The sequence below is a fragment of the Ischnura elegans genome, chromosome 6, assembly GCF_921293095.1.
Source record: "Ischnura elegans chromosome 6, ioIscEleg1.1, whole genome shotgun sequence".
Lineage (NCBI taxonomy): Eukaryota > Metazoa > Arthropoda > Insecta > Odonata > Coenagrionidae > Ischnura > Ischnura elegans.
In genome coordinates this window covers 54,179,862-54,193,330 of record NC_060251.1, presented here as the reverse complement: position 1 = coordinate 54,193,330, position 13,469 = coordinate 54,179,862, and the positions used below count along the sequence as shown (strand labels likewise).

The window sequence follows — 13,469 nt, the reverse complement described above, 5'->3', positions numbered from 1 at the left end:
TTTTGCGTCTGAATTAGCCGTAGCGGCGGTCCCTCGTTCCCGTTATAGCTTCGATGCGGTATTCACACTCCGCTGGCCCTGTAATCGCCGCTCCCCAAGTTTATAGGAGGCCTCCGTGGCGTGACCGAATCTTTCCAACCCCCCCCCCCCACTACCCCCGCTTTTCCCTCCTACTCTTTAGTTTTTCCCCCGGGGGCGAGTCGTATCCGATTGTGCACAGTCGTACTCTTCGTTTTATTTATCCTCGATTTCCTCCTGACATTTTTCCACGTCATCTGCTCCTTCCTCTCTTTCGCCTTGTTTTCTCTATCTCTCGCTCATCGGCGGCGTGCTAAGTTACGTAATGTGGAGAACAATCGATTTTCCACGTCCTCATACATCCGTCGTCGAATTTCGTGGTGTTGCATTTCGCACAGTCCCGGAAGGCTGGATATACCGTCATTCTACATCTTCCTACTGCTCCGCGACGGATGAGTGCGACTTCAATGCTCATTAGGGCTTCCGACGCCATTCCTTACCATCCCTAAGTGATAAGTACCTACTTGTTTCCGAAGTTAACTCAGTAAAACATCAAAATTATATTCATGAACGCGATATAAATTTATTATAGTATTCTACCGATTAATGTAGGTTTCCATGGAGTAATGAACTAATCTGGGAACTTCCTTTTCCTTATAGCACTGCCTTCTTCATACTTACATGGAGATGAATAGTCTTCGTTATTGTCTCAAATGATTTGAATTTCTCTCTCTCTGCTTTGTCTGAATTGTTAATACCGTGTCTGATGGGCGATTATTTCTACACTCGATGAATGCTATTATTTGGGAAGGAGGATAACTAGCGATGAGAGAAGTAAGAAATAAATTATGAGAAGAATAGCCAAGGCGAAGAGAGCATTCCACCAAAAGAAGCATCTACTTACAGCTTGATATTTAAGCGTAGAAGTTAGGAAACATTTATCAGAACTTACATTAGGATTATGCTTCTCTACGGAAGTAAGGCATGAACCAACACAGCAGCGGAGAAATCGAGGTTAGAGGCTTCGAAATGTGGTGCTACAGAAGAATGATGAGTATCAAATGGATTGACCGGATTTGTAATGAGGAAATCCTAAGAAACGTAGGAGTGAAGAAAAGCCTCATGAAAATCTTGTTGAAAAGACTGAGCAACCTTATAGGCCCTATCTTGAGTCATATTCATATAATGGCCTGATGAAGACAGTCGTCGCGGGACAAGTAAGTGGTAAGATCGGAAACGGAAGACCTCGAAGAAAATACATAGAACAGGTAAAGAAGGATGTGAAAGAGAAGAAATACGTCGATTAGATTTCGATGGACATCGAAAAGATTAGCTGATGGAAGAAATGATTGGAGAGTTGCGTCAAACAAATCTCAGGATTGACCAGTGGTGGTGTTTCATAAAAACACGTCAACAGATACATTTAACCTCAAGGAGTGCTTCTGGGTGATGTAAGGTGGGGTAAAACGTAAAATCTCAGGGATATATGACTATTTGAGGAAAGTGTGGAATTTATAAAATAAAAATTGCAAATAGCATATCTTAATGCCGGATTAATTCAATTATACTCTAGGAGTAATGGATCGAAGGTATGAGAAAATTTCAGTATGAAATAGTATTTCGGAACGGTGGTTGTTAGTAATGATTAATATATTTTGTATATGTACCAACATGTAAATCGTGACGAGAAATCGAATGGTCGGCCGCCTCCTCCAAATACCATACCATACTAGTGTATAAAATCATAGGACAACTGTCGTTAATTTTGAAAATTACTGTTAACGATTATAGCGATAGTGAGCCTTAAAGGTAAGCGGTATCGTCAATTCGATTACTTATTTTTTCAAATACCGGCATTCACTACGAGAAGGCGTACCACGTTACCGGAGAAGGTGACGAGGGGCGAAGAATGCTGGAGTACGTAGTTGAGGGCAATGGCGTAACTAGGTATATGCCTTGGGGGTGGGGGATGAAAGGGGATGGGGAAGGGCGACCTCCCACCCACCAACTCCCCCCTTTTAGGAATATTTTGGAAAAATGACATGCCAACACATTTTACATAATTTTAGCACTTAAAATTTGGGTTTCGTTTAGGGATGGCCGCATCGGATACCTCGGATCCAAGTATCCGCGGATATTGCCCTTCATCGGATACATCGGATCCAAAGTCGCGGAAGACATCGGATCTGGATCCGAAATTTTAAATACAGTAGATTCCGTTTAATGGGTCCACCGGTTACTTGGGGCAGCCGCTTAATTGGGGCAGATCTTGAAGAACAAACCCAATAGAGGAATATCCCAGAGTATTCTCCGCTTAATTGGGACAGCATGCCGCTTTATTGGGCATGAGTTGCGACGTAGACTATACTCGCGACTAAATTAAATTTTTTTGTTTTCGGAATACTGTTTTTTTTACATTTTCCTCCTTTGATTTACGCTTATTTTTCACAAATGCTCCCATTCTTGCTCTATTTTGAATGCTCTTATGTTATACTATCCGCAAGAGGATAGAACTTTTCTTTATAAGGATATATTAAAAGACTTTCATTCAGCGTCGCCCGAGGCTGTGAAAAATATTTTTAACTAAATTGCTATAATTCTTAAGAATGATAATAAATTGACTTAACTCGCTGATTTATTAATCAAATTAATAGTCAAATAAACTTATGTTGCATTATAAACATTCTTTAGTATTCTTTCCATCATTTCAACGTTTGTTTATGCCCATATACAGGATTGTTCACCTAATTGGGGCAAAGTGCACAAGTCCCGATATGTCCGGAATCATCTGTAGCTTCAGTGAATGCAACGCCTCCTAAGGGTGGGAAGAGTTCCGATTCTCTCTTCGCAAGCGCCGTCGCATGCGATTCTTGTCCTACTCAAGAACCGTTTTGTTTGAAAGCTCTCGCAGGGGTAACATAAGAGAATTTCAGCCGTGGAAAATAAAAAAGGCAAAATACGGCTGGCACATAGTGTGACTCTTCCCAAGAGATTGAACAATCATCGGGGGGAATTTCAGCGTCAGGAATTTGAAAATGTATTTGGATCCGAAAATATCCGATCCGAAAGATCCGGCTCCGAAAATCAAGGATCCGACCCGAATCCGGATCCAAAAAAAATCCTGGATCCGTCCATCCCTAGTTTCGTTAGAAGGTTACGTTAAAATTTACTATGAGTCAAAACTACTCTATAGTTTTGAATATTTTTTTTATTTCTCTGAGGCTTTGGGGGGATCTATCCCCCCATCCCCCCATAGCCAAAATCCTCCCCTCAGCCACTGGTTGAGGGAAGGATTTCGGTAAGAATTATTAATAAAAGTATTTTTCTGGTCAACCAAGGTTCACGCGTGGCGAATCGCTCCGGTGTCTATCTCCCCACCAATATTGGATTTCTGTTTCGATTTCTCAGTAAAACGTACTCCCTCATCTATAAACCCTTTTCTCTCCCTTCCCATCCCGCACTAATCTAGCATTCTTCCCTCGAGCACGGTTTTTAGGATTCCATCCCCGCTTTGCACTCACTCTTGTTAAGCCCTTGGTCTCCTACGCATATACATGTATATGCTATAAAATAAATTCCGACCGTTGACTGACTCACTCATACAAATGTTTGGGGTGACCGAGACGAGATACGGAGATTAGTTTGAAACCCTAGGAAGAATTATCGAAACCCTATATTTTATATATATCGCAGTCGAGGGCGTACACGGGATCAAAACTAGGGGGCAAGCCATGGTTGTTCAAGTCTTAACATTTTTGCATGGAAAAGGTCAATGAAACAAACATTTTGAGATAATTGTAACAGCGCGTTATTAGTTTATAAAATTATTTGCTTGAAAAATAGTTTTATTATAGTTACATGTCTTATACTTTTATCATTTTTCGTGGGTTTAAAGAAAATTAGTAGAAAACTTTCATTTCAATCCAGTCTTGGTTTTCCTTAAGGACTTACCGCGATTTTTGCCTCTGGGGGGTGGGGAGGCAGCTGCCCCTCCTGCCCCCCCCCTGGGTACACCCATGATCGCAGTGTTTCCAAATGCCTCTTGTTTTTGGGGGCATTTAGGGTAATAAAATCTTTGAACCTTGCGGAGAAGCTTGAGAACCAAATTAATTGTGGCAGCCATTAGTCCACACCTTTTAGCAGTAAGAAAACTTGGAGGCCAAGAATTATTGGGTACTCCGAGGATTCAATTTAAGTGGGTTTGATATCTCCGAAAAAAACGATGCTTAAGGAACAAACGGTAGACATAAAATGTAAGAACTGGCAGAGTGACCTAAAGAGGCTGCAGGCCTATTCCGAGAGGATTTGGGGGGCTGAGTCACCCCCCCCCCCCCCCCGCGAGCGAAAGCGAGTCCCCTCTGGAGGCTTACTCCTCATAGCCCCCCGTATCTCATACTTTATCGTTATTTTTCCTCTGCGACCTCTTCATCTCCTCCATTCTTTCCCTGACCAGCACCTCGAATACCTCCAGTCCTTCTTCAACCTTCCTCAGCCACCACATTTCTTCAACGTGAAATGCTACTCTTTATATCTGAATCTTCACGAGCCTTTTATGTAAAATTTTACGCAACGATTCTGCGACTTATTTCTGATTACGACTGCATGGAACAAAGGTACTTCCATTCGCTCTGCTATGCTAAAAAAATAAAATATGCTAACGGTACTGCCATTCTTCTATGCTAAATATACCTAGGAAGACGTACGCCCTAAAAAAATCATTTGGTTTAACCGGAATTCGAACTCTGATCTCACAATTAGCAGTCAGTTATGCTTCTAGTTTCACCACCAAGCCATTATCATCCTAGGCGAATCCCAGACTGGGTTAACCGAACAAGGTGTTGACGTCTTAGCTCCACCCTTTGGCACAGGGGTCTGAGGCCATGCTTATTAACAGTAAGCCACTGAGAATAAACCGCTCTTGTTCGCTATTCCGAGACGGAAGTTTTCCAAATTGCTGCATGGAACAAGTAACTCTGTACGCTGTTACGCGCACAGGTGCAAAGCTTTATACATCAAGGCTGAAATTCGCCATGAAAAAGTCATTTGGCTTAGCGGGGATGAAGAATTTCATCCTTGGAGTATTCACCCATTTCGTTTGGAAATGTCTTTAAGCCACTCAGATATCCTGGATGTCAGCGATTTAATAACTAGTCTTATTAAGGCGTTTATACGCTGTTTATTAAAGTAAAAAAACAGTGTGGAGTGTGGAAATAAATCACAGGGAAACCGAAGTCTTGTGGTTTTTTAGACCTTATAGAGCTGGAAAGTTAAAGCTTTTTTAAAAGAAAAAGTCCTATTTCTAACCGTTTTTAGTTTTTTCTCCTTCAATTTTTTTCTGTTTGCCTATTGCTCAAGCTATTCCTTGTTCACATAAATTTTCTAGACTGCATTTTACTAAGCATGCGGTTCCGCTTTGGGACCCACTCTGTATCGAGGTATACGGATTCTTGTGGTGTCTTTCTCTACGCTTGGGATAAAGAGAACCTATTCATGTCAAAAAAAAGTTGCCGATAGTTTTGTGATTACGTCAACTTTTGCTTTTTGTGATTCTTGCTGGTAGTTCATCGGTTTTCCTCCGACAGAGGTGTGTAGGGATCTCTCTCTCTCTCCAATTCCGCAAATTTAGATTAAATTAGGTCGTATTTTCGATGCGTCTTTGTTTGCTATTGGGCTTCCGCGTCGTCAATCTCCCCCCCTGCACCTTCCCCTCGAGCGGGATGCGTGGCTATCGCCGTCGAAGACCATTGACTCCTGCCGTGGTCCACTCTTCCTTATTGATGTGTGGCGGCTACCGCCTGTTTTGTTTTCCCTGAACCGTAGCAACTGGGCGACGAATTTTTCGACCTTGGTGACCTCCCCGCACCTTCATCGCTGTCTTGAGGTTTCTTACCCGAATGAACGAAAGTTTATTAATGCTCTAGGTTTCCCCATAATACAAACACATACAACAATTTATGTTCCAACAACAAAAATAAATATACACCGAAGCAAAAATTACCCCTAGTAAACAGTGAGAAAATACAGAAATCAACAAGATGAAGAGAAAAATCAGAAAAAATTCAGATGGCTTGTGAAAGCACACCATAAAAATAAATATAATTTACTGACTTAAGTTCTGTCGTAGGTATTAATTAAAAAAGTTTGTCTTATAAAATGGACAGAGAAGAGGAATCTTATATAAATGACTATTGAGAATTCCAGAGACTACAACTAGAAATTAGAAAAAAATTGAGATAAGTGTTATTCCTGCATTCAGTTCTATTGTTGGGGAAGGAGAGGGAGGGAAACGAGGTAAAAATGTGTTCAAAGTGTACCTGAGGTCTTACTTTATTATAGTATAAAATATGATAGTATCAAAAGTAATGGGGTTCAACAAATAGGATGGATTTTCTCAAATGAAGGTATCCCTGTACAACTTCCTCTAAGTTTCTCTAAGCGGGCGGTGTAAACGCTAAAGCAATATACTTATTTCAGGGGGAAAAGCGAGTGCAGAGGTCTTACTTTATTGTTGAATTCATTCTCCCCCTTACATAGCCAGGGCTTGGAAATATTTTCGGGTATTATCCGGGACCACTGCTTTGCCATAGTTTGTGATCTGGAACGGCTTTTCGCCCACACACGTTCGTTGGTTCGACAGCCTTCCTACATCCCTCTCCCATACCTCCGCCGTGTCCGGCCTTTAAACCCATTGTTATTGGGCTTGTGAAGCTGAGTCCGGTGAATCAGGAGCACGACACTCGAAAGAGTGGTAGAATTGAGGGAGTGTTGTTTCGTGCACGGGGGAAATTCCTACCACCACCGTTTGCCAGGGGAATCCCTCGCCTGAGTAGGGGGATGCAGTCGACGTTGTGGAAAAGAGGGGGCAGAGTCGGGATGCTGAGGAGGGGGGGGGGGGGCGCTGCAGCTCCGCAGCTTTATGGCCGTGGTCTCTCGAATGGTCGTTGCTTTGCGAGGTTTAGGGTCCTGCGTTCACAACTTTATTGTGATGAGAATCGCGGTGGCGCAGAATGTGTTTGGTCCGTTGTTTCGGTGGGGTTCGAGAGAGGTTATGTTGGAGGGTGAGACTAGGAAGCCGTGTGCCATTACACGGTCGGTTTCTCCGGATTATTTGTGAATGCATTTAAACCTTTGCCCTAAATTTTTCTTCATTTCCCTCCCTAAACTCCCGAATCGGGTTTTCGGGCGCGGGTTTTGGGACTCGTGCGATCGTCTGTTCTCGCGTAACGGTGGTGCTCTCGCATCTTCCCTCTTGACGCCGAATGCCCTTTTTTTTGTCCGTCCCTCTGTGTCCCGCCGCTGATTAAAGTGCATCGGTTCTTGCTCCGTTTTATTGCGGTAATCGGAGTCTATGCCTTAACGACGCTGCTCACGTCGGAGGGTAAGGGATTTCTTGATGGTAACGATGTTGAAACCATAGTGATTTCATGGGGAGCTCTCGGATGCTTATTCAAGTAGAAAAAGTGATTGCATCTAAGCGAAAGTTCAGATTAAACAAAGATATGATGCTTTGAAGGAAGGTTGTAATGATTACAATTTCAGATTTAAAATTCACCGCCTTTTCAAAGTGAAAGATTTTCGTCTTATTTGTTCACTGAAATAGTTCGTTCGTAATATAGCGTAACGTATTTTTATTTTAAGATGATAACAATAAATAAAAATTGCTAATAAAATAAATGTTGCTAAATTTCAAATGCGCTAATGTTGTGCCGTTATTCTTCCCGTGGAACCGATTTGAAAAATTGTAATGATTTCATTCGTTTTGAAGGTAATGGCGTTTTTTTTCCTGTGATGGTTTTATTTTTGGAGGCTAAGGTTAATGAATGAGGTGAAGCCGGCCTCGGTGGTGGCGGGACATGCCAAATAAGAGGTCGCGGGTTCGAGTCCCGCCTGGGTAAGTGTCCCTTATCCAGGGTATGGTTGTTCGTGCATGTGAAATTGTTGAAATGTTTACGTAACCTATATGTAAAAGGCCAGTGTGTGCTGTTTTCGGCGGAATGGAAATTAATACATAAATATCATTGCAGAACTGCAGATATAAGTGCGATGGGAGAATGGAGGACTTCAAGAATGTATATTCTAATATGCATGTCGGCCTCCTTGTCATCATATCCTTTCCTATCGATAGACTACGTGTAATACGTGTAATTTATTGCCAATAATGTCCAGAGTGAAAATTACATATTATTATATCCTCTCCGATCTTATGATTATTTCCATGGGTTTCATCTTACGTTCACGTGCGTCAGTGAATGAAGTTGCTGAAATTCTGGAAGTGAACGAGAAATTCTCTCTTGCGATCTATCTTTGCAAAATATAAATCTTATAGGAACAAAAAAACTATTGGGATAGAGAAACTGAAAACACTCCCCGTTGAGAAGTATATTTGAGAAATTCCTTCTTGTATCTGATATTTACCGCGTTACAGTTCCAGGACGCAATATTACTGAGAAAAAGAAATTGCACAGACTTGGTTCCGCTAAGGACAGTCGGCTTCTTCTGATCTTTCTTGCAGGATTTTCCATTCGGGATAAGGCACTTCAGGAGTTTTTCTCGACATTTCTGCAGCCCTGATATGAGACCGATGTGACAAACGGAAGCGCTGAAACAGAATTTCTATCACTTTTTACTTAGGTCGTTCTCCCGCGTGGTGGTCCAACCTGCAACAGTAATCACACGAATGGCGCATTTTTAACGCTCATGTGAACCGGAAGATTCTGAATGTTGCGGTGTGAAAGCATTGCGGTTAGGATTTATCGCAGAAAACCATTCGCTGGCATTCTCGATGGGGCGCAAGGAAGGGGAAAAAACGAGGTGTCGACAGCCCACTTCGAATATGCCATTGTCGTGAGAACGTTTGCGAAGTGTCCGGACGCCTCCTGTTGAAAAGTGTGGCGCAGTGTCTCATAATTCCGATACCGGCGTTTTCCAGTCCTTTGGTAACTCGTGCGGGTAGTGTAGGCTATCCCTGCCTAGAAGTAAACCCTTACTTTTTCTTAGTTTCGTTTTAATCTGTTCTAATACTTCTGTGCGAACATGAACAGGTTACTTAGGGATGGCGCTCGGTATGACATTCCCATTCCATGGACCGGGGTTCTAATCCTGGCGAATTGCAAGGGTAATCATCATCATCATCACTGGTCAACAATCCTAGGATTAGTTTGACGCAGCTCTCCACTCAGTTCTCCTATCAGCTAATCTTTTCACACCTACGTATTTCTTCTCTTTCACATCTCTCTTTACTAGTTCCATATATTTTGTTCGGGGTCTTCCTTTTCCATTCTTGCCTTCCACTTGTCCTTCGACGATTGTCTTCATCAGACCATCATGTCTCAAGATGTGGCCTATAAGGTTGTTCCGTCTTCTTATTAAGGTTTTCATGAGGCTTCTCTTCTCTCCTACCCTTCTTAGGACTTCCTCGTTACTAACTCGGTCAATCCATTTGATTTTCATCATTCTTCTGTAGCACCACATTTCAAAGGCCTCAATCCTTGCTTTCTCCGCTGCGGTCATTGTCCATGCCTCACTTCCGTGTAGGAGCATACTCCAGATGTAGGTTCTTATAAATTGTTTCTTTACTTCCATATTTAAGTTTCCCGCTGTAAGCAGGTCTCTCTTTTGGTGGAATGCTCTCTTCGCCTGGGCTATTCAGCTGATAATTTCTTTCTTGCTTCTCCCGTCACGGGAAGTAATCCGAATCGCTGTAAAAAACAGCCCCGAGGAAAAAATTATTAACTTATCGAAGAAACAACTCTCCTCTGTTTTTCAGTAGAGTATCCCCCATTATTCAAGCACTTAACGTACCGTTTTACCAATTTTCCAATTCCTTCTGCATAAAAAGCGGCCGCCTGCGATTTAAAACATTGTGTCATAGCGTTTTTAAGTTCCTCATCGTCAGCGAAATGCGTCTTCATTGGAGTGAACAGATGGTAATCAGAAGGAGCTAAGTCGGGGCTCACAATGCATTAAGAACTGGAGAGTTTTTGCGTAAATTCAAATGGGAAGTGTTTCAACATTCTCTCTACAGTTGGGGATCGGGTTGGTGTGGTAGCTAGAGTGTTGGCTTCCCACCCGGCGGGCCCGGGTTCAAATCCCGGCAGTGGCAGAGAATTTTCAGAGACTGCCCGATCCCTGCTGGAGTGTTGTGTGGAGGACATTTCAAGCGTAACACTCCGTCCGTCGGATGGGACGTTAAGCCGTGGTCCCCTTGGCGCCTTTCGTTAAGAGCAGGCTTATGCCGACGCCGGGTTTCTCTCCACCCTTCCTTCCATACCCTCTCCCCATGGCGCAAATGACCTCAGCTGTCGGTCGCCTCCTCCAAATACCATACCATACCTCTCTACAGCCAGGACTGTGGCTCCTTCTGAAGTTGGCTGAATCCCTGTTTGGATGATGATCTATCGAGGAAAGTTCAAGTTAGCTCTCCATCAGTCGGATGAGACGTTAAACCTTGGTTCTAGGCGTCTATCGCCAAGGATGGGCTTACTCTGATGCTGATTTTCTCTCCAGCATCTCTTCCCTACCTTCCCTAAAGCCAAAAAAGACAACATATGGCGTTTTAAAAATTCATATTCATATGGATTGGTTGCTATAGCGATGCCTGCTTCTTAAGTAATTAATAAGGCCAATCCGAGTAATTTGTAATTACACTTCTATATAGCGAGCCATAAAAATTAAACCGGTAGTGAATATTAAGAGAAATTATCATTTGGAATGGAAGCGACTAAATTACTATGTCGTTTCAGCCTAAAAGTTAACAGTTTAATTGCAGTAGTTATTTCCGTTTCCCGTGACCATTCGGAGTGGTATTTTTTAGTTATTAAAGCACTGAAGGAACAAGTGACTTTGTACGCAGTCACGCGCACGGGTGCAAAGTTAAATACACCAAAGGATGAAGTTCGCCATGAAAAAATATTTGACTTAGCCGGGATTCGAACCCGGATCTCCCGATTGCCTATTAGTGGCACATTTGTAAATAATAATGTATTAATTTGGTATCGGGAAACCTGTGCTTGTTCAGTGCTTCACACATATTTATGTAGTAACTATTAATACTGGGATTCATTTTAAGAATTAATGAACTGTTTTAATGGTTGTGTAATTTTGACAGTGGGCATTTAAGTGCGAGCGTCAAATTCAAGATGTTTCGTTAAATATGGAAAAATGTTATCTCTCCTAAAGTGTAGAAGATTAATGATGCTGGTAAAGTCTTTTCGGGTTTTTTCTCCGGGTGAGTTCATTGTATGCCGACGTTTCGATTGCTGCCTCTGCCATCGTCTTTAGGGCATTGTTAGTGATCATTAAGCTGTTGATAAGTTTTGTACGAAATTTTTTATGCAGCAAGTAATACCCAGATGTAGATGTTATCTTCACTTTGTTAACCGTAATCTACCCTGAGGAATTTTCTCTGTTTAATGTATTGGATACCGCTTATAGAGCTCTTTGAGCTATTCTTAAAGCTCGCGGATTTTCATTCTCACTCGAAGTATGGCAATAAATATTTTTGGTGAGTAGTGTTTTGTACTTTCACGTCAACTTGTCGGTTAATCCCTGAAGTCAGAAATTATTTTTTTACCCTCTGAATGAAAATGTTGTTGTGACCTCATCCTACCTTATTTTGTTATCTTTTTTATCTATTCATTTTCTCCAAGCATCATGCTGTCGGAGAAATGTATACTATGATTGTGAGAAAATGTATCCGATACGAAATAGTATAGGTTGTACGGTGTGACTACCATTCTAAATTATGGTTTGGTTACCCGCGGTCGATGTACCCCCGAAGTAAGATCGTGCGACCTGAAAACTGCATATAAGCTATTTATTGGTTACTGCATTAAAATTTTATTGTGAGTTTTTCGTTCCACCATTATTATTATCATCGTGAAAAACGCGTATTGGAGCCTCATGCATAAATGCCTATTCGGAAATTCCTGGATGGTTGTTGACCCCTGGTATTTCGTTCGATAATTTTCATCGTTGTGGCACGGATGGAGTTAGGATTGACCTATATGTATGGATCATTTGTTTCTAGATAACAGCAAAATTAGAATTTTTATTTTTTTATTTTTCCTCAGGAATCGTGCCGACTGTGATGGATATTCTGCTTTCGTTGGCACTCCTATTTCCGCCCGTAAGATGTTTGGCAGTATAGAAAGGGGTTTGAATCGAGTGAAGAACATCCTGACCCCTAAGAAGAGGCACCAGAACGCTTCATCGGAGGCCGAGAGGAGTCGCCAGCGGCGAAGGCACGACCAGAATCCGTCACAACCGGCCCTCGTGTCCGGAAAGGTAAACATCTGTTTGTCTGCCACAAATTTACCAGGGCTTCATTAAAGATGAGTGTGTTGCTTTTTTTTCAGCGGAGGATTTTTCCTCGAAGGAATGGGTAGATATATATCATTTGGAAGCCATTTGAAAATATTTGGATTGCCCTCTCTTTCCCGAGGGTTGATTCTGAATTATGGACGGTTTTACAAGAAAATTCCTTTCAGCTCATTATCTCGAGAATCAGTATACTTGTGGCTATCAGTGCTCGTATTAAGCTTGCGTTATGCATTGTAATTTATATTTTTCTTCGCTGAGGATTGGGATTATTGGCATGGCCGCTTCAAAAGGATTCGCTATGGTTTACAATATACTTTCCTCTTCAGTTTGGGCCACTTTCCTTGTGTAGCTAGGCCTCTACCTTACGTAAAATTTTAGAAACAGGAAGATTTTCCATGGTGGAGTTTGGTAGAATTATAGCGGCGAAAATTAATTGTATAACTTTTTTATAAACTCGCTTTCTTTTATATCATCTTGTCCTTGCAAACCTTGCAACTGAATTTTCACCCACTTTCCGATCATCTGTCAAGCTGAAATATTCTGGGCAACTCAGAACCAGATAACAGTGCAATACTATACCAAATTTATTATTGTTTTAAAACCTATATTCGCTATCGGGAAGTGTTTACTTCTCACCCCGTGGGCATGGGTTCAAATTCCGGAAGCGGTGGGGATTTTTCAGTTCGTGGCGATTTTGCAGAGTTAACCCATTTGTTCGCTGCGTGGAGCATTCTCTTCAGAACTCCGCTCGTCATCCAGAAGGGCCTTATTTTGCTTTCGTGCTATTCCCATACTATCGAACAGTGGCGGATTGGCGGGGCTAAAATTCCAGCAATAGTGGGGGTCGGAAAAAAGTCACCAATCTATCTGGTGTAAATTGGATATCCAAGGGGGGGGAATAGCCCCCTAAGCCTTAGCCCCCCCCCATAGATCCGCCACTGCTACCGAATACAGTACATAATGGCTATTTTACATCGGGATGTTCGACAAACTTAACAATAACCCGTTCACGAACAGCCATGTCATGGATACGGTCAACCCACCGAGGATGCACTCGAATCGGCGACCTCTTGTTTGACAGGCGAGGACTTTACCACGCCGCCACCGAGGCCGGCGTGGTTAAAGCCTTT

General features: G+C 42.3%; 1 protein-coding gene across 1 annotated transcript in view; it reads left to right on the top strand.

Annotated features, from left to right (window-relative positions):
- Window positions 1-13,469, top strand: part of LOC124160703 (maternal embryonic leucine zipper kinase-like) — a 49,665-nt gene that overhangs the window by 10,810 nt on the left and 25,386 nt on the right. Inside the window, exon 11 of the mRNA XM_046536685.1 lies at window positions 12,090-12,303. Within this exon, the coding sequence (XP_046392641.1) occupies window positions 12,090-12,303 (214 nt within the window). The remainder of the gene's footprint in view (window positions 1-12,089; window positions 12,304-13,469) is intronic.